The following is a 20,868-nucleotide window of genomic DNA, read 5'->3' on the forward strand; positions in this document are numbered from 1 at the left end:
GAACACTCACAGCCCTTCGTAGGGATGATGATCGTTTGACCTTGGTTGATAGCAGTCGTAGCTGCATTCTGATCGTCTTCCTCACCATCGTCCGCTCGACCACTAGCACGCTGTTCACTCTTTTTGGCTTGAGGCTTCACGTGGAACGAGTACTTCGTCGCCATTCGAAGATTCTTCACCAGTAGCGAGTACTGTTTGCTTTTCCTGCGGAAATGCAGCAAGCATTAGAACCTCGCGCAATTCAACCAGTCTCTAGCTGTCGAGACAACTTCGACAAAATGTGAGACGTAGACATGCCAAAATTGTGCGAACCGTACTTACCCACTGTCACCAGACTCGTCCGTAACAATTTTGGACCGACATCGGTGAGGTCCCCAGTTCTGCAGCTCACAGTAGAACACGTTGAACGATCGTGGACCACGCACGGTGGACATCGGGGAGGTAGCATGCTTTCCCATTCGTCCCTTATACCCAACCGGACGTTCTTCTTCGCCATGGACGCTTTCCACCTCCCAGGTAAGGTTCACCGATTTGTAATCCGGTTCGCCAGAAAGCGATCGAATCTCTGCACAAACCAAAAAAAAAAAACGAAAAGTAAAATATATTAGCAAAACGCAAAGTACAAAGTCTTACAAGACGATAAGAGCTTTTCTAGGTTGGTGTGTGCTCCACTTTTCGCGCGCCCGCCTTGGGAACTTCAGCTACAAAAGTGTGTATTCACTCCTAATCCATCCGACCTATATATGTGAACTTTTATGACGTTATAAATGGGTTTATGGTTATTTTCTTTACTTTTTTAGGCTGAAATGTGTTGCTCGCTCTCGTAAACAAACAAATATTCTGTCTCGTTCCATTTCCACCAAGCCAACCAACGTACAGCAATAAACGACTATGACCTCCAAACGGCGCGAAATTACCGGTGATCGATCGGAGAGGCATGAGATTTATGCGATCAAGGCTCATCTTGTGTGTGTCCTGTAGGCACACCATAAAAACATGCGATATGTAAACGAGACATCGACGATCATATCGGTACGAACATTTCATCTGCGAAAGATCCTCAAGTCCCAACAACACACGAGACGCCTCTATCGACCCCGAGACGCTACACTAGGCGCGATAATAATCGGGGTTTCGGGCAAACCGGTTAGATCTACGATCCATACCCATCGAAAGGAGAAAATTAAGATGTATGATGCTATTCCCGGCTCGATATGGTCATCTAGAGTGTGCGCTTGGGGCAGACAAAGCCGCCGGATATCTGGGTAATTGGTTATCGTTGCACTTGAGACCTTCGACTTTGAAGGTCAACTGCTGAATGCCATACATTTTTTCTTGCTTTTCGATAACACGAATAGAAATCTTCAACCATACACACTGGCACTCTGGTCGTTGTCTGCACACAGTTGGTCCGTTATTGGGTAATTAGCCGTGGCTTGCCTTACGCGAAGGAAAATATGTTAATTTATAAGCCTTCTTCACAAGCTGACAGATGATTTTACAGGAACAAACGGCTTCTTCTGTGGCCCATTGTGTCACGGAAGTGGTAGCAAACAGCACTCTACTTAGCATACTGACATACTTTCTTCGATGCTCTTATCGTATGCTTCTTCCTCCAGGTGCTTCCAGCATAATGACCTTGAGCGATGGAGCGAGTCCGTTAGTTTTGGGGTTCATTACACAACACAATAGGATCGCCTCTTGTTGCTCTGGTAACGTGGGAGGGCCAGCCAGCCACTGCCTTGTTAGAAGACGAATTATTTTCCACTCAGTACGAACCGTCCATGACTCTCGTCAGACAACGGGGTAGCAGCGACTAATCACTTCACATTTTTTCGTCTGCCAGTTGAGGAAACTAATTTCTGGTACATGATCTTTGTTTGGGGTTTGATCTTATCTTGCTACCCACGCTACGTTGTTTGTTTGTTCCACTTTTTGGGAGTTATTAACAGCAAAAAAAAAAACGTTGGATTTTCTTGGAAGAAACATATAACGATCTTCGATGTAATAAAGCAGGACAAAAACCCGTGTAATAAGTATCACATACCACGAAACACATACCCCCTAAAATTTTTCTTTTTGTGTTGGTTAATTACATGATCGCATTCGAAGGCGAAGTAATATCGCAGTAGGGCACACGCACACAGATGGACGGTATCATCGGGCCAGCTGTTCGCACTATTCCCAAAAAGAAAAGATCTCCCCACACACCAGCAACGTAGCACAACAACAAATCCCATCAAGCAAGAAAATTTCCTCACTTTCATCGATCGATCTTTAGGATCCGCCCTCTAGTTCCCACGTGCTTTACGAGCCCCAAAGTGCCAATTCCCCATTAGTGGTAATATAGACCAACACATACAGAGGGGCCACCATTCTGGGGCGGCGTGGTACAAGGGTGATGATTGCCATTTTTTGATGATCAATTTACTTTTTGTATGTCAGCAACTAACCCAAACCGGGGCCACTGCTGGAACTATGTCTCGTGTGCGTTTTAGTTAGGGTTGTAACCGATACCTTCTCACCTTATTATCTGGAATAGATGGCGAAGAAAGACCACGGTCACCCGATTAGGAGAGATTGGTGTCAGCGTTTTGCTTCTTCTTTTGGAGGGAACATTATCGGTCGCGATCGGAAGAGAATCGTTAGAAAGAGGTAAAGGGACACAAATCGCACCGGACCGAGGTTCACCAACAAGAAGATGATCACTTTTGGTTGTTGGCAGATGATGCGAGCTGATTCGAAATAAAATAGGTACCTGATAAAGCAAAATTACACACCCGTCTTCACTCGGTGACCTACATCCACAGCCAGGCAATCCCTCTGTCGGTGGAAGGTGGAGCGATCAAAATTCGCCCAAAAGAACTGTACCATCGGTGTCAGAGGTTGAAAAGATAACTGTGCCTTCAAGATGGTTGGTTGGTTGGCTGCCGCCATCACCCTCGGAACGGACTTTCGGAAACGTTTGAAAATGGATTGCGAATTGAGGCGGCAACAAAAGGTTGATCTTTTGATAAGATGCGCGCACCCCGACGTAGTACGATCGTGACAGAAACACTTTCACCGAATCGATCGGCACTGGATGAGCACGTTTTGAAGGAGGTATGAAATGGGGCTTATTGCAAAATAAATAGATCAGAGACTCGGTAAACAGTTTCTCTAGCAAATAGAGTTCATGAGCTCAACACAAATCGTTCCAAACTCTCTTTTACGCACCAGCGAGCAGCCATAAAACAGCACAGCTGTTATTAGTGATCGTCGGAGCACTTTGACATTTCATTCTAACAAGTCGGCAACGGAACCCGAGCCGTGCTTATTCCGATGACCCGTTTCCGAACGGCTGACGGGCCTATGGTCGGGAAACTGGCTTCCGACCGATCGACCGACCGACCGACCGACCGAGATCAGCACAACTTGGAGGATTATTCAGGGCACGATGTTCAGGCTCGAACCTAAACCTGGTGGGTCTGGTCGGCGCACAACACAGACGGCAGGCAGGCAGGAACGACTCAATTAGTAACATTAACCTATATCTGCACCAGCTTGCACCGTTCGCGCGTGCATTTGCGTGGCAACAACATGGTAGATGAGTGTGAGTGGAACTTCTCCGCTGTCTCCAGCTTAGAAGCAAAAAAATGCTATTCATTTCCTACCCACTTCCTTCCCAGACCGCACTGAGGTCTAGTATAAAAACAGGAGTGCAATAGAGGAAGACTTGGTTTGTTGTTTCAATGCCGAGAAGTTGCATTTACCATTTCACCAATTCACGCGAGGAGAGAGAGAGAAAAAGACGAGCAAACCCGGACAGCAGCCAGCAAGGGGTTAAAGGTCCTACACCCGGGAGGCAATGACACCCCCCTTCCGAGAGTACGAAATGGTTCGAAATGAAAATTGAGGTTGAGAGTGCATCTCATTAGACTACCGCGACCGATCGCCGACCGAACCCGGGGTGAGGTGTTCCTTTCCTCTGTTCGATGGTTAGTCTTAGCCAGAGCTACCATCGCCGCAACCTCGACACCTCGTCCAGAGCATCGAAACCATTAATCAACGTCCCTAACAGCAACGAAACGCGAAACGAAGGTGAACATTTTCCCAGCCTCGTTGGAAAATGGACGTTTGGTGATGGAACACCCATCACCGGGACGACACTTCTTCCAGGTTTCCATCTCCATCGAAGTTGCCTTTAAGGAATGGTATAAAAAAGCACACGGATTCGCTTTTCCCTCCCGTGAAGATGGAAGAAGGGAATTGCATTCGTAGACGATCGTTTAGCGATTATTTATATTCCCATTGTGCAATCTACTAGTTCAATGCAGTCTCTTACGGTGGGCATCAATATTGGTTCATTTCGGTAGCAATTCAGTTGGTCTTGCTGTCGATCATCTCATTCTACCAGGAGGAAAAACGAAAACTATGCCATCTTCGATCCATTTGGGGGCGGATAAAGATCCAACAGTCACAGCCATTCATCTCTCGCCCCTCACGCACAACAACACCGCTCTCTATATTTATGCACTTTCGCGGCGATACAGTGCATTGTTTTCGAACCCTACCAGCAGCATAACACAATAGTATCTTCTGTTGGGCGCATTGTTCTGCTGCCTGCATGGGTGCATATTTTAGACCCCACTCGTGGGAGGTGATCCCTGTTTGCTTGAACAATCGATGCTAATTACGTGACCGCGGGTGCTGCTACCGGTTGCAGCAATATTCACACCACCGATCGAGGACCATCCAAACAGCCACACGATTCACCCGGAGTGAAGATTGTATTTCGCAGATTTATTGATACACCGAGACGAGCGGCGGTTCTCTGGATGGATCATTGCACTCCACTATGCTAAACACCGTTTGTTTCAATGACTTTCACATCGATGAAGCAACACACACACCAGTGGCTACACAAGCACATAGAGGCAGCAGCAGTAAATAAGGCACATAACAACACAACATCATAAACGGATCACTGCCGCAAGTTTAGTTACGTGCAGTTAATTTATTATGTCTCGTAAGCGTCGGTGTACCCCCTTTTGCACAAGCAGGGCTTTGACCCGCTCTACAACTCTGGAGGTGCAGTAGGGAGATCACTCGAGGCTCTCGACAATCGTGTAAACCACCGGTACGGAAGGAAGGAAAGGAAGCAACACCAAGGTATGATCAAAATTCGGCTGTCGGCCATCTTGACCGGTAGAAAGAAAAAACGGTAGCAAGTTGTAGATTTAATTATCACGTCGTGTGGCCCCCGTGTGCATGACAGCTACGGGCCAGCGCTTATAAATAATGCATCGTGGACATTATGCGTCGACGAACTGGGACTTGTGTTGCTGACGTGAACCTATCACCGACTCTAATGACCATAATAATGATTTCATACATCAGAACAAGTCTCTTCAACGATTCAAGTCCTCAAGAAGCGGAAGACCGCTTCTTGAGACTGCTCCCACTTTCTATTGCTTCCATTGCTCGCAGGGTTGTACATGTATTCGACCCAATTCGTCTAACAAAGCGGACACCTTTTGCCCAAGGTGAGCAACAAAAACTGTAACTCTGTAGCGAGCGCGAGTGCAGCTAGAGGCAGTTTGCGGATGCAACCAACCAACCAACCCATCCGCAGGGTCATTAACGTTTGCCGGTAGAAGGTTAGTACGTGTGGCTCTGCTCTGCTCCTTTGCAATAGCCCTTCCCAACCCCGTTCGTTCTTTTCCGGCTGTGCCCTGTTTCGCATCGCTGTCTATTGTGCGATCTGGACCGATATGATAAGAGTCTAGCGATCGCGATCAGCAGACGATGAAACGAGCTATAATGCAATTACATGCAAGATTACGATCCCGACCTACCGGGTACAGGGATGGGTACAGTACTCCTCCTGCGGGAGATTCTCAGGAGATCTAGGCAAACGATCTGTCAACCTCAATTGTGCTGATTGTGCCCTTCTTCATTCAGACAAGAAAGCGCGCCACAAACATACGCCATGTTTTTGGTGCAATGCTGCTAATGCGGCTTAATTATTCTCTCCGTTTTAGTTTTGCAAGTTTGCATACAATTATAGACGCAAACAAACGACACGGTTGGAAAGTTGGACCAAATCCTTGCGTATGTCGCTTGCTGGTCACTCTCTTGTTTTCTCCAAAGAACATACTTTTACTTTGCACCAGTTCTGAGAAAGAAACACACACTGGATGCCTAACTGTGAGCTAAATCTTAACGACCAGTGTTCCCATTTTTTCTCAAATCTCCCCACACGCATTTCGACTTTCCCACCCTTCGGACTTTTTCCTGCACCTCCAGTAGAGTCCACTTAGTTTAGCGTGAAAACGAAGCAAAAGGTGTGGCGTGGCTGTAATTAATTGATGTATTATGTATACCAAGAGACTGTGGCAGGCACGGCTCCATGGTCACGTCGCCAGCAACCCGAAGGATAAGCAATTTCTGCTCCGCCAAGCAGGTCAATCACAGACCCTTTTCACTCTCGAGTGAAGCTGCTATGGAGAATTGAGGTCCGCCCATCGAAACTGGTTATGGGAGACCGTGCAGAGGGGACAGTCTCACAGGAGTACCGGGAAGCTGTGGCCTAGACGGCGATGGCATGTAAATTATTATTTTATCCCGCCTTTGCCTCAGCTGCATATATTCCAATGGCAAGGATGGGATCGGATTAGGAACTCCGACGGTCAGTTTGGCATGCTCTAACCCACGATCCAGCATTGCGTGTCACATGTTCGTGACGTGCCGGTTTATGAGCATTCGAATACGCGATTGTGGGCGATGGGTTTTCCGATGCGGCGAACCCACTTGTCACAGGTGTTTGCGTGCCCAACGGGAACATGCTGATTCGCCGTTTAACGGTCAAGATGCATCATCATGCCATCTTGCACAAACACACATAGACACCGCACAATACTGGAACTGAGGTTGTCCGGTTCCAGTTCTGCAACCAGTTCCACTTTCCACAGGACTATAATCCTCGATCTTTGTGCACACCACAGTTCTGTCGCGCGCCTGCAGGCTAGCTCTCGTTGAATTTTAATTAAACTTCAGCTCGTATCGGGACGGATATGGTGCCTCCCGGGTAGCGAACTTTATGGGCGGACTAAACAAACCAACCTCCCTCCTCTCTTCCTCCCTTCGCACGAGAGCGTGCTGATGCATCCAAACGTCACCAGACAGCATAATGGATGGTAATGGATGCGTATTCGTTGCCCGTAATCGAATCATGCAATACAGAGAAGATGCCATTCGTGGAGTGTGGAGAAGTGTGCTCACTGCAGTTGCCGCCGCCCCAGCTACCGCTTGGGGTGGGGGGTTCGTGGTATTTTACGAAACGGTTACTCTAGTGATACGATCGGGGATGACACACTCGGACACTCTTGGATGTGGTGCTGGCTGGCTGGACGACACCTGGATGATATCTCTATTTTTCCGGTTCCGTAGAAACGAGGTTTTCAGTAAATCATGACCATGGAGGACTCGCTCGGCTGGTTTTTGGACAGCCACTAGGGGGTGGCTACACCATCAACAAGGAAAGGGAAGCAGTGCAAGGGGAGAAAAATCGACAAACGATATACTTTCTAGCGTTTGTAAATTATGTCGCAACGTTTAAATTTATCAATTCCCATAAATCGTAATGGGAGTTTTTCGCTCTCGAACCAGTTGAACCAGGCACATGTTTGTGTTCGGGTATTTCTGAACTAATTGAACTTTAAGGCCTGTCAGATGGGGGAGCATGATATGGAGAAGCATGAGCATGTTCTACACAACCTTACATTCGACCACGTCATTCTTACATGCATCTGTGCTTTCTCGATCATCACTCGTTACAACCCGCTCCCAATCAGACCAATCAGCATGGTGTGAGAAAATACAGCGTTGAACTTGAAAATGTAATCCGAACAGCAGGATGAAGAAAATTAGAAATCAACCTCACAAAGCAACGATGCTGATTTCAGTTCCGGTCGATGACTAGAACACCACGGCAACATGCTTTTGGGCCTTCATACTCTTCACAAGAAAAAAAAAAACATCAAATGTTCTTCGGATGTTGGCCCCCGTCGAGCTCGGCTGGTTTGGAAAAATGGCCACAGAATGGAGGAAAGAATAGCTTCAACAAAAAAAATAAAAAAGAAGAAAACACCAGTGTTCTCGGGATGTGGTAGAATTCTGGCCCCGCGCACGCTTGCCCGTTTGCCGTAACACAATTATGTATGTTCGCCAAAAGGTTTATTGCTTCACCCGGGTGTGGCTCGTGAGCAGCAAACAACTGAACGTGAATGATCGGCACATGCGTAGGTACAGCTTGCGCCAAAACCACATGCCACCAAATTGCACCAAGAGCAACAGAACGGTGAGGAAAAAGAAAGGGAACGAGAGAGAGAGAGAGAGAGAAAGAGAGAGGGGAGAGAAAGAGAGAGAGAGAGCGAGTTCATTGAATGTCAGAATTGCTCAAGAACCACACATTTCCCAACAAAACATTCAAAGATGATGGGGAGAAGTTTTCGCTTTGTTTGATCGTATGTCTCTATGGCAAAGATTTTCACACCCAAGTAACCCCGTGTTTTCCACCGCGGCCTGTTGTATGCGATCACGCAACTACCGTGTCGGAATATAAGCATTTTCCATTGCCATCACCATCTGCTGCTGCTGATGCTTGGTCGAGTGCTTTTGAAGCGTACTCGGTCAGTACACTAGACTGCTGGATTTACTGCTGCCCGCTTTGAACAATCTAGCAGTGATCCTATCGTTTCAAATTACACGATGAAAAGCGAAACTCTACAGCATATCGTTCTCCATAATGAGTCCCACACACCGGGCTTTTATGAGTCCGCTTCTTGCCCGGTTTATGATGGTTAAACGTGATCATCGTCGTGTCCGACGATCATGAGCCCCTTCTCATCACGCAGCTTAGCAGCGTAGATCAACATCGTTTCGCGGAAATGTGGAAATGAAACGTCAGAAACGATCACGTACCCGGAGTGATCGTAGTTAGATTGGATTGATCCGTTTCTTGTGAACTCATAGAACGAGGGATCATGGAAGCTCATGGAGCTGATGTACAAAAGACTCAACTTCCGGCCTGGCATCATTTATCTGGTAGCTTTGATGATCAACTCTGATTACGCTGCCTGATCCTAGAGTACCACTCGGTAAACAAGACTTCACCTCGCTTCGAAGTTCTCCGCGTCCGATGATCCAAAATGCGAATATACGGTACGAGTGATTGAACTTTAAAAAAAGTTTAAACCGCGAAATAATTGCCACGGACCAATAACTGACCATTTTCCATATCACAACCCTATTCCTCCACGGGTATGTGCTGACTCGTGGTCACCACATTTGCATAATTTACCCGGTCCGGACACACAGAATACGGGTCAACGTGAGAGATAAACGCTTCGTGTTTGTTTGTTTATCTTCTTTCTCTACTCGTGGACCAAACCGAGTTCCAAAGCCTCAGCAGAGTGAGAACATCGATCTGTTCGGAACGCGTAAAGTCGGCCATCGGTGGAAATAGGTCTTCGTCAGCAAACGCAATCGACCACCAATCATCTTTAGCTCCCAATTCTTCTGCTCCCGACCGCTCAAGGTGGACAAAGGCGAGGATTCATACATACATGATCGCTTCTATTTCGCTACTTCCCGGCATCATCCCACAACAGCGCGCAGATCTCTCACGCAGCCTCTCTGCACCAGACGGGCCCAGAAGTAAACGGTTTCAAAAGCGATGAGAAAATGGGTGGGGGCTCCATTAGATTTTCGATCAAAACGTGCCAAAAAATAGTGTGGTCAGGGGAACCAATTCCCGAACACCGTAGAAATATATCCAGCCGAACGCGCATAGAACCGGGACCTAACGTTCGTCAGCAGATCTTGCATCCAATTTCAAGTACGGTTTGGTGCTTTGATTTGGATTGGTTTTAATTATAAAAAAACGAAGCAAAAAACCAAAGCCTTCCTTTCTACCATTTGGAGTCGAAATTGAACCGATCAACCATCAATATCCATGGGTTGTGCGGGATCGGGCCTCGAAAAGAAGGAAAACGACTCGAATGAATCGTGTGCGCGCGCGTCATTTCCTTTTGGGGCCAAAGAGGCTTTGGTACCCGAAAACCAAAATTGCGCCATTTTACGATCCGGGTGATTCCACGGACAAGCAAAAATTACCAGAAAAGATCGCTGTGTACCGTACGCCACACGCATGATTAAGTTTAATGGGTCGTCTGACGGGTTGGTTTTTGAGATGAGATGAGCCACAGATCGAGTCACTTCTATCAGAAACAGTGAAACTGCAGGCCACGAGATCCACCAGAGCTCGTGGTGTCCATAGGGTCGTGAAGGGCTTCGTTAATTAACCGAAAAATTAAACCAATTCGTGATGGACAAGGTTTCCCCAGGGTTGTGTTTATCCTTCTGTTGGATGTTTGGCAGCAAACAAACCACCTATTGTATACGGTTGGTGAATACAGAACCGTCACATGTCGAACGTTGGATGATGGCGCATTGTTTACACCTTTCACGAGAGTGATGACCGTTACATGGATAGGCTTGTTGGCAACAATTTGTGGTATGCTGTACTTGATTACTTTCTTTGTGGGTCAACCTCCACTGCAGGGAGTGGAGCTTATTTCTTCTTATAGTATCAATATCCACCACTGCCAAACTGTCAGTCAGTATGATTTTCGTGACAAAAATCGTGTTGAGTTACAACTATTTATCACTAAGAGCAAGAAAATAGACAACATCATTCATCAATGCGACCAAAAAAAGCAAGCACTTGTGCTCGTACTGACTGCTGACTTGGTTAATTCTAATCCAAGAAATGGCAACTCCAGTGACATCAATCATGAAACTAAACAAACCAGACATCCATCCCTCCCTGTACTTCTCCAGTTCCACAATTAAAGATGACACCCTCAGTGACGGGCCCGGTGGACTAATAACTGTAATCTGTTACACTTATACTGCCAACATGTGCAGTTTGTCGCCTTCGTCCACTTACGATGCGCTGCTGTACCACGTTTGTGTGCGTGAGAGTATGTTGCCTTCAGCCCTCAGCCAAGATCAAGAGAATCAACGGATCCTCGAATGCGGAAAAACACACAGGAAAGAAAAGCACTGCATATCAGGTGACGGCATGCCCCCCCTCCCCCCCCCCCCCCCCGCACAAAGGCTCGCTAATTGCAGATAATTGAGTTTGTTCCATTACAGGAACACATTGTGCGTTGCGCAATTGTTGCTCTTTTCGGATTGTTTGGTGTCTATTGTGCACCGAATAAAGTGCTTCACAAATAGTTAACCCTCGCGAAGATCGCTACCCAAGATCTCACCTCCCAAGAAGATCTACCAGCTGGGGTACTGCGCTGGTTCGCGATCGTGTGTGCGATCGTGCTCTGGCAAGGGCTAGCGTGTCTTTTTTTTTTGTTGTACCTAAAAAAAAGGGTGAAGAATTCAATTTTCTTCATGCGTGTCGAAAGCCATCCGACAGCAGCACGAATTCCCGTTGCATCCTCCCATATGCTGTTGCTTCTGCGGTGTGCATTGGGGAAGCGAATAGTTTCGTAAGAAGAAAAGAAAGGTTTTAAAAGATAAAACACACGCGGATGATGTTTCGCGGCACGCAGAAAGATAACTCCCCGGAGTAGGATGGAACATTGGTGCTGCGAAAAAAGGGCCCACGGCAGGGAGTAGTGGTAGTAAAACCTTTCTGCGTGGAAAATCGCCATGTTAACAGGGTCCACAGCTTCATCATCGCGCGTCCCCGTCGCTAATCTGTCGAGTGAGGTGAAGCTGTTTCATTCCGGCTGGAACGGAACGAGTTTTCTGCACACGAACACCAGCACACTTGTGTTTGTGCAGCTTTTGGTAGGAAGGTTCTGCCCAACCTACCAAAGAGGAAACCTCAAAAAATGAAAGCTCCTTTCGGGTGGAAAAAGTTCCTTTCTAAGCTCATCATTTTCAGCCGTCATTTCAGGTCGACTTCTAATGCAAAAACGCCTTCAAACCTGCTCTTTCGCGTGTAAAACACATTCATCATGCAAAGTTAAATATTCTTCCGCAAACTTGGCTGCCCGTGACGCACCAGTGCCAACCTTTGTGCTGTCGTTGTGCTGCTGTAATTATTGTTCTTTACCACCACCACAAGTACACAATGCTACGCCATTATCTGCACAGCTCCGATGCAGAACAGAAGCATATGCAAACATGTGTAACTGCCGCACAATCACACACCATCATTAGTGCCGCGTACGGAATCGGAACACACCGGTGAGTACGGGGCAGATTGTGACTGGCGCATAATTGTGGTTACGCAACCGCAAACGGGCAATGTAAATGCGCCATCATGCGACGGATGGAAATGTTCTCAACTGCTGTTACCGTAAAAAAACGAGCGTACACAACGTACCCCAACGTCTGCAGGTCATCCTGATACACAACGGGGTTTTCGAAGGGAACGTTTCTTTGGCACGTTGACTTACACCCAGGCATGCAGAATGAGATGGAGAATGGTACGGCGAAACGTAACGTAAGCTAATTTGCGTAACAGTCCCAAAACCCTCCAGTGACCACTTTAAATCACCGGCTGGAGAGAAAAATGTAGCGCCACCGCCACACTCTTGACTCTTTGCGTGCTGATGGTAGTTACTGGTTGCAAATTACGGCAGATTTGGCAAGACAAATCATCATCCAGCATCTACCCGGCGCCTTGACTCCACGACGGCTAAGGGAACCTCTATAAAGCACACACACACACGATGATCGTGCATCGGAATCTTGGAGGGCGGATCTGCACGAGTTTTTTCGTGGGTTGAGAAGCTAAGAAGTAATAGCAAACATCATGAAAGAAATGAGGCTTCTCTATTATTCCTACCAAACAAGACCTATTTGGCGTAATTACTAACCCAAATCTCCGGGAAAAGGTTACGTACGTTACGTGCATGTGCAATTCATCGTACGGGACACAACGGAACGGAGCAGTCCAGCTAGATTATGCAGTAACTTCAGCTGTAATGTAACAAAAGCAATCGCACGCATACGGAACGAACCTGAAGGAACTGGCTTGGGAAAGAACTGCTAACGAGTTGTGTGTTGATCGAGCAAAAAAAAAAACAAAACCGGCAATATCTTCCCGAGACGAGATGATGTTACGATTACGGTACGAACGCGCGTGCGTGTGAGGTTATGTATATAAAATCAGCATAAAACAAACGCCAATTTCCCGTACAGGCCCTTCGGTAAAAATGCTTTTGCAGAACAAACTGGGTAGAGTAGAGCTGAAGATGAAAGAGTAATAGTTTCGAGTCCCAAAGGCCCAAGGAAGGGAGTCGATCGAGATCGTAGAGATCGTGCAACAATGTTCTCGCTACGATTGTTTCATGCCTGTTACATTGGGCGAGTAATTAAACGGCGTGTGAAACACAGTTCCGACTGAAGTCAAAAAAAAAAGGAACAATTCTTTTCATCCCTTCCAGATAAAGTGCCGATCGTTCCCTAGCGGTAGCCTCCAGTACCCAACAGTCTTTTGTTTTCTGGGTCTTCTGGCTCCCAAACAAGATCAAAAACCGTTGAAAATTAAATTTACGAAACAAAAACAGGGATGGGATGATGGCTGGGTCCAAAATCTCATCAAACTAGTTCAATCCGTTAGCAATCCGGGTGAGTGGTGCGAAGTGGTGTGTATAATTACGACAAATTATTTCAACGCCACGCAGGGTTTTTGGCTAACCTGGTCTAACTGTGAACCTGTGCCAAGAACGGAAGCGAACGATGGCCAAAAATACGTAACGCATTCCAGATTAAATGGGAAGTGTGCAAGAACTGGCAGCTTCACGGCTTGTTTTGGTTGGTGTGGCCCCGTGCAGAGAAATAACCGTACAGAATGAGCACATCAACGCCACAGTTTTTTTTGTTGGCAAAGGCAAAGACCCATTTGCGGCGAATTTTTCTATTCCGATGCAAACGAAGGTAGATAATAAGCTGCACAGATTAGCTGGAACTTAATCAAATAAAATCTCCGACTGCTGCCAGTAAGAGGCTCATTTCCATTTCCATTCTCACCGCCAAGCAAAAGGAGGAGCTTACAATGCAGTCAGGTGTGAAATTTTGATTGATACGACTATCCCGGCCGATTGTGGCAGACGCAAGCGCGTGCTTAAGCTTATCAGCATATGCTTTCATATTCAAAAACTTCAATTTCAGGGCATTTGCATTAGACTGAGCTGAAAAAGACTTTTCTGGTACGCTTTCCTTTCCGGGTGACTTTTACCTCCCAGAGTTTTCCGCATCAGTAGCATTAGATTGGCTTTATTATTTCCCTCCCCTCTTAAGAGCCTTTTACTAAAAAGTATCCCGAAGCCAGTCTCTTCGAAGAGGAATAATTTTGAATTAATTTTCCATATCATGATTGTTGGGTTCCTCGGAAACTAATCTTCCGAGGTCAGGCCTGCAGGGAGAGTGCTTAATTGAATCTCAGCGGAAAATTTTCCTGTCCCGTTTTGCCCACCCGGCGTAAACTAACGGCGGTTGCACAATGAATAGAATTTTTCCAAGCGCCCACCAAGTGACTAATGACGATGCATTCCAACCAGTCCAGCCCGGAAGGGCAGACAGAGCATAAAAGGCTGAGAACATTTCATCGCCACCATCACCCGCATTACCTTCCTCTCGACTGAGCGAGAAGCAACCAAAAAAAAAAAAGCGGAAACACAAAGAAGAGCGAAAGGTCGTTTGAGAAGAATGAGGCACAAAGCGATCCGATCCGATTAATTCCCAAAAAGCAACCGGAAGGAAAGAACGATTCGCGGCGGCGCGGTATTAGCGCATTGTTGTCCGCTAATTGTGACACTGAGCGGGGACCATCGTTGCTGCTGACAATGGGCTGATTTTGTTGGATGGTTTATCAGGGCAGCGACGGAAAGAATCCGTTCAATGACACTACTAAAAAGCACATGGTGGTCATAATCAGTTTTGAGGCGGCCAGTGTAAAGCGATGTTGTTGGAACGAACGTAAAAGAACCGTCCTAAAATTAATTCTAAAGCCTCCGGACGAGCACTGCGAATGACATATTATTCTCACACCAAAATGAGAATCTCGTCTTCCCTTAAATCGCGTATCCCGTTAGCTTAAGAATAGCAACAACTCATTTAACGATATCAAATATTTTAGGAGCATGAGGAATCTGTCTTAATGTCTAATCGCTGGTTTCTCTTTCCAAGCTGATCTCTGCAACCGAAGGTTTATAACAAAATCACTGTAATTACTGACTATTTTTATAATATTATACCTAATCCACCAACTAGATACATTACTTTCCGCAAAACGGATGCTTAACCTTTTACGTTCAGTTTAATTGATACCTTCTTGCATTTTCATGCTCACATCCCATTCGTTCGTTCGTAGGTTTGATCGTTACTGTCCGACTAATGAATGGATTGAAATTAAAGCTAAACAAGGGTCTGATATTCATATTCCATCCGCAATAGAACAAACCAAAAAATCCTCAACGAACTCCAACATTTTCAAGGGCTTTTCCATCTGCCCTGACCCGTCACTAGGTACACGCTTCTGACGCAATGGAGCTCAGAATAAAGAGAAATCGTAATGATCTTTGAAGGTAAATTGAGGTTAGGTACTTACCGAAACCTTGAGAGTCCTCTTGACCGGAAACTGTTCGAGCTGCCAGTGCTGCTACCAGTGCCACGAGCACTAGATAGCCGACCGCCGAAGTGCTGAGGTTGCGTCGACGAGAGCTCCGGTCCTTGTACACCGCGTTCGTTGAATAGAACCACATTTTGGAAGATGTAAATTTTCACCAATAGCACACACACACACACACACTAAAATCCTCACCACAAACGATCGGTGTCAAATGGAGGTGCAGGGTAATTCAACTTTCTTGCTGGTCGATCGTTTAGATCATTACCCTGCTAACCATCGCGCGCGGTATGTGGTCCAAAGTGAGAGATGAGATTCTTGCCTAACGGGTCAAGTGCCTTGACACTTGATCTAGTTCAATGGACTCGATCGCTATCCATCCAGCGTTGGACGGACGTATGACTTCTACTTTGTTTGCTTCCTCCTGGAAAACACTTCATGCACACTTCCTTCTGATCCGATACCACAAACAAAAGAACGAATCAACACACACGCGTTTTCCTTTCTATCGCTTCACATAATCACACAACACTAGCTTAAACTCGAAGCCACCGCCACCGGTTTCCGTTCCGTTTTTCCACCGAACGAATTACGCGCTCCTCTAGCGCGCTTGCAAACGAACGACTTCAACGGTGGTATACGCAACGAACCCAAAGATGGGAGAACACAGCAAGCCGACCGGTAATCAGTAATCGAACTACTGCTCTGGACCTCGGACTGCTCTTGCCCACCCCGCAGTGTGGTCTTTCTTTTGTCACTAACGTTCCAGAATGAGGTCCGGAACTAGCCGTAAAGAACACACAACATCCAGCCAAGGGAGAGCAAGATTATCATCCATCGACCAACTCGAGGAGTTCTTCGTCGGTGGCGTGTCTCTGGTGTAACCGATACACTTCCAAGAACGCTGTCGCAGCAAACAAATTGCACCTCGACCGTTCGATCGCCTGATGCTGCGCCCGTCAGTTGGATGTTCCTCTGCACGGAAACACGCACACACACGGACAACGGCACGAGTGTCTTGACTTTCCCCTCCGGCTGAAGAAACGCGAGGCGCCTACAAGCTAACGCGCGAGAGCCGTTAGAATCCGGGTCTGTGTACAGCGGCAAACAACGAAAACTTCAGCGACGAAAACTGGCTGTACGGGAACCGTCCGATCGAACGATCATATTGCAACTAATACGCGCAGCTGTGCAGAGATCTCAGGCGTGTGCGCGCGCGCGCATCATGTTCACTTCCGTCGAGTTGCGTGTGCGTTTTTCTCCGTATTTTCTCACTTTTCCAACTACGATTTTCTCACGCTCTCACAGCTGGTGAACGATCGCGCTCTTTCTCTCTCACTATTTTTCTCACTGTTTTCTCTCATACCTTGCGTCGTTCGTATGGTTCATGCATTTGATTAATGTTGTTTTCTTAAATCATTGGTTTCGTTTGTAAACTTTTGATTTTTTAATTTTAGTTTAAATATTACGGCTTAGTGCTGTAGCTCTCCATGAGCTGATTTTATACAAATTTCTCAAGGCATTTCCTCCTTGTCTTTTTTTTGCCTTATACCGGACATGCTCGGTTTCTCTCAATGGTGACAGTTTTTATCATGTTAACAAAATACTTAAGCTTTGCTTAAATAAATTAAAACACACTCCTCTATCAAGCATTTTTTCAATTGTCTTCGATTATGACGCTTTTCCTGCTCTACTTGACACCGCAAATCATCCATGGGCAAGTACAGAGCCAATATAAAAGCCATTTATTTTCAACCATTTTCCACTCCAAACACGCGGCACGAGGCTCGCGATTCTCGCGATTGTTTTTGATTCCTTTTTCGCAATCCATTCACCTATCCGTGATACAACCCAGACAGAAGCAGTTGAATCACTCACAGCCATTACAGAATTGCTTCTAAGCTTTCAAGCACCCAACTGTGTCTGGTCGAAGAAGATAGATCTATCCCGGCCCTATTGAGCTAGTGATTGATATGATTTTAACTCCAGGGCCGCTGGGCCCAAGCCATCGCCCATCATTTCTTGATTGATTAAGCAAGGATTGATTACAGCTGATGATTGCTGCTATCATATTCTTTGTGCTCTAAGCGTACATGCAACGTAGAGATATGATCGCAGTATGATCGAAAAGCATTACCGGACGGAGCAATGGATCTTGTGTATTATTCGTACACTGGAGTCATCTCAGTCAGTGATTATCTGCTGGATCTGTAAGGGCGTAGTTTGCTCTGTTTTTAGGACCTTTGGTCTGATGAGACGCTTGCTTATCCTTTAAGCTAAGCTAGCGGACCTTTTATGTTTCAAAACGACGATTTCCTTCAGGTGCACCAAACTTTCCGTACGTAGTAAATATTCCATTACCACACCCTACCTCTACACATCTCCATTTCTCTCCATGTGCCATGTCCCATATCCGTGATGAATAAATGGTTTTGTTGGACAACATTTTCGAATGTTTACATTCGAGTCGAATTCATTTCCAGTGCAGCCAAGCATGGTAGCAAAACTGTCCATCTTTACACGCCAGAAACAGCACAATTTGTCACAGTAAAAACACTTGATTTAGATTAACATTGTTTTAAACAAATAACTTTTTACCAATCCACACAAAGGTGAAGGCGAAACTTTCATTTTTTTCTTCGATGAAGATAGCGCATCCGAAATTCGAATAGCGCAAGCGTTAAATTAAATAGAACGTAAAAATTAATTAATCCATCATATTGCAATTTTCTGCATTGCAACGGCAGCTACGAAAGCGAAAGCTTTCCCTTTTGCAGTGCACGATTGAGAAAACATCCAACTGAACGATAATGTTCAGAAACCAAACTGAGATGCCAATGGTAGCGGGAAAGTTAGCGCGCGTAAACGGATTGCCCAGGAAAATGCACAAAACGCCTAAACGTAGCCACCCATCATGTGCCGGGTATTTTCACGCCTCGATTACAGCCAATGCTCATTCGTCTTTTGCATTTTGTTTCTCATTCTTCATCAATAGACGTTGAATCTCCTTCAAACGGATATTGTTTGCAAATGTGTTTCTATCCTCATCAATTGCAAACAATCCGATTTCGTGCTTGTGAACCGAAAACAAACCAAAATTTGGGAAACGTTTCTGACCCACATTTTGATGATGTCATAATTACGATTCCGGCCGAGTACAATTAAATGACTTGCAGAGGAGTGAAAATTTCCTCCATTATTAACGATATTTTTGCGTGTTTTTACGACAAACAGATACATTTTTTAACACCAGCACCACAAGACTTGAAGGACGATTTTGGAAATCGAATCTTTGTAAGCACCACTGAGCCCCGCCAAATGGCAACATTGTTCGCACATGGTCAACTTCCACTCCCACAGCGTTCATCTCAACCACGGTCACACACCATCACACCACTGTTCACACACTGCCACGGTCAATTTTCGGCGTAATTAAGAATTATGTATGCCAATGCTGTTTGCCAACACGATCACATCTGGGCGGCAGCAGCCGTAGATCGATTTTCACTTTCGATCAGAAGCCAAACTTCACTTTTACTCGCACCACCACCACCGACAACAAATCCATCCAATAGCTGGCGACTGAGCACCGAATTGTTGAAATTGATCGTTTCCCGCCGGGGGAGTCCTCTCCCACCTTCCCAAAACCCACTTCACTTCAAAGAGTGGGCAGGAAAAACTCTATTAAAAAGACCAAGGCACACCGGGGATTTGGATCGCTCGGCCGGCGAAATGGCTTGACGAGGAGAAGCCCATTGTGGGAAACCCCGTGAGGCTCTCTTCTAACAAACGACGATGGGGTTCGATACGTTATCACTTTCACGGACGGACACGGGGCGGCAAGTTGTTTGTGCCTTTCGCGTACACTTTCGACCCATTTTTCGACACGAAAACACTGCCCAAAAACACTTTTCGGATGCGGACATTCTTCCGATACACAATGCACAACAAAAAAAAGGCATGCGGTTGGTTTTTCTCTTCCTTCATTTGTTTATCCGTGCTTTTCGTTTGTTATTTTGTTATCGCTGGAAGGTTTTCACTTTCAATGAAATTAGTTGTGACAGCAAACGATAATCAGCAATAATTAGTCTAATTGTAAATAGATGTTTGTAGGTGTGCTTGTGTCTTTGTTAATAAACCCGATTTCACTTCTAACGCGTGGAAAATACTCGTCTCTCTGGTCTATGTCCGCTGGAGCAAATACACACTGATAAATGTTAGTTCACTAAGATCATATATGAGGACCCTCTCTGGCTCTCTCTCTCCTCTATAAGCGATGATTTGTAGCGCATCTCTAGCTAGTAGTAGGAGTAGGTGACACAAAGGGTCAACCCACCGTCAATTTTTGGTTCCTTCAGCATTTAGTGTTCGTTGCCCCGTACGTTTCCAGATGGCCCATGAGCACCTGCTGCAAATGGCCCCGCTGGCTGCGTTCCTCGGCGATCTGCAGCTTAACCTGTGCCATATCTTGCTGCAACTGACGCACACTGATGAACAGTTGCCTTAAGGTTGGGGTCATTTCATCATACTCGACACCTGACGAGATATATCACCGAGCCCAAGAAGGACCAAACCAAGGACAGAGAAAGCCGAACGAAGGTAGTAGATCGAACCGGAATAAACATAAATTAATAAAAAAAAAAGAAAAAAAAGGAACAAATATAAGACGAAGCGACTTCTTGAACGCTAGAAAGACTCTATGCTACAAAAAGGCCAATCGAGGGAAAAAATATAGACCACAAAACAATATATCATATTACAAAAGCATTAATCTAGCGGCATCAGCAGTGTAAAGGGGAAAATATGAACTAAAAACAGCATAACGGGACAAAAGCGGCATATAATCAAAAACACAACTCGAAAACCCTACCGAAAACTGACCCCATTGTTGTGTGCGATCCCCCAACAGCTCCCGTGCCGACTGAAGGAGGACAAAATCGGGTCAGCTCATGCCCGGAGAGGTCCTCCCGTTCGTGGTTTCATGTTTAATTTGTTCAACAACAGTACGATGCGCTTTAAAGGTTGCGCCCACACCAGCCCCTCGACCAACCATCCATCCGTGGGCGTAATTATTCACACTTTTAGATTTAGATCAGCCCTTATTATGGTGGGCGACGACAGAAGCATCCGTAAAGCAAGTTCTTTTGGCTATTGTTTTGCTTTTTTTCGTGGATTGGGAGACGTGAAGGAGGGAAAGACTGGTGTGTGCACGTTCGCATCGA

The 20,868-nt window shown here is 46.0% G+C and overlaps 2 protein-coding genes across 2 annotated transcripts in view; one reads left to right on the forward strand and one right to left on the reverse strand.

Moving 5' to 3' along the window:
• LOC126563743 (uncharacterized) overlaps nt 1-20,868 on the forward strand; it is a 173,475-nt gene that overhangs the window by 95,733 nt on the left and 56,874 nt on the right. The window lies entirely within an intron of this gene.
• Nucleotides 1-20,868, reverse strand: part of LOC126563961 (uncharacterized) — a 31,877-nt gene that overhangs the window by 1,081 nt on the left and 9,928 nt on the right. Inside the window, exons 7-8 of the mRNA XM_050220830.1 lie at nt 322-565; nt 11-204 (exon numbers count right to left, since the gene is read on the reverse strand). Coding sequence (XP_050076787.1) covers nt 11-204; nt 322-565 — 438 coding nt within the window. The remainder of the gene's footprint in view (nt 1-10; nt 205-321; nt 566-20,868) is intronic.

Source organism: Anopheles maculipalpis, chromosome 3RL, assembly GCF_943734695.1.
Source record: "Anopheles maculipalpis chromosome 3RL, idAnoMacuDA_375_x, whole genome shotgun sequence".
NCBI classification, from domain to species: Eukaryota; Metazoa; Arthropoda; class Insecta; order Diptera; family Culicidae; genus Anopheles; species Anopheles maculipalpis.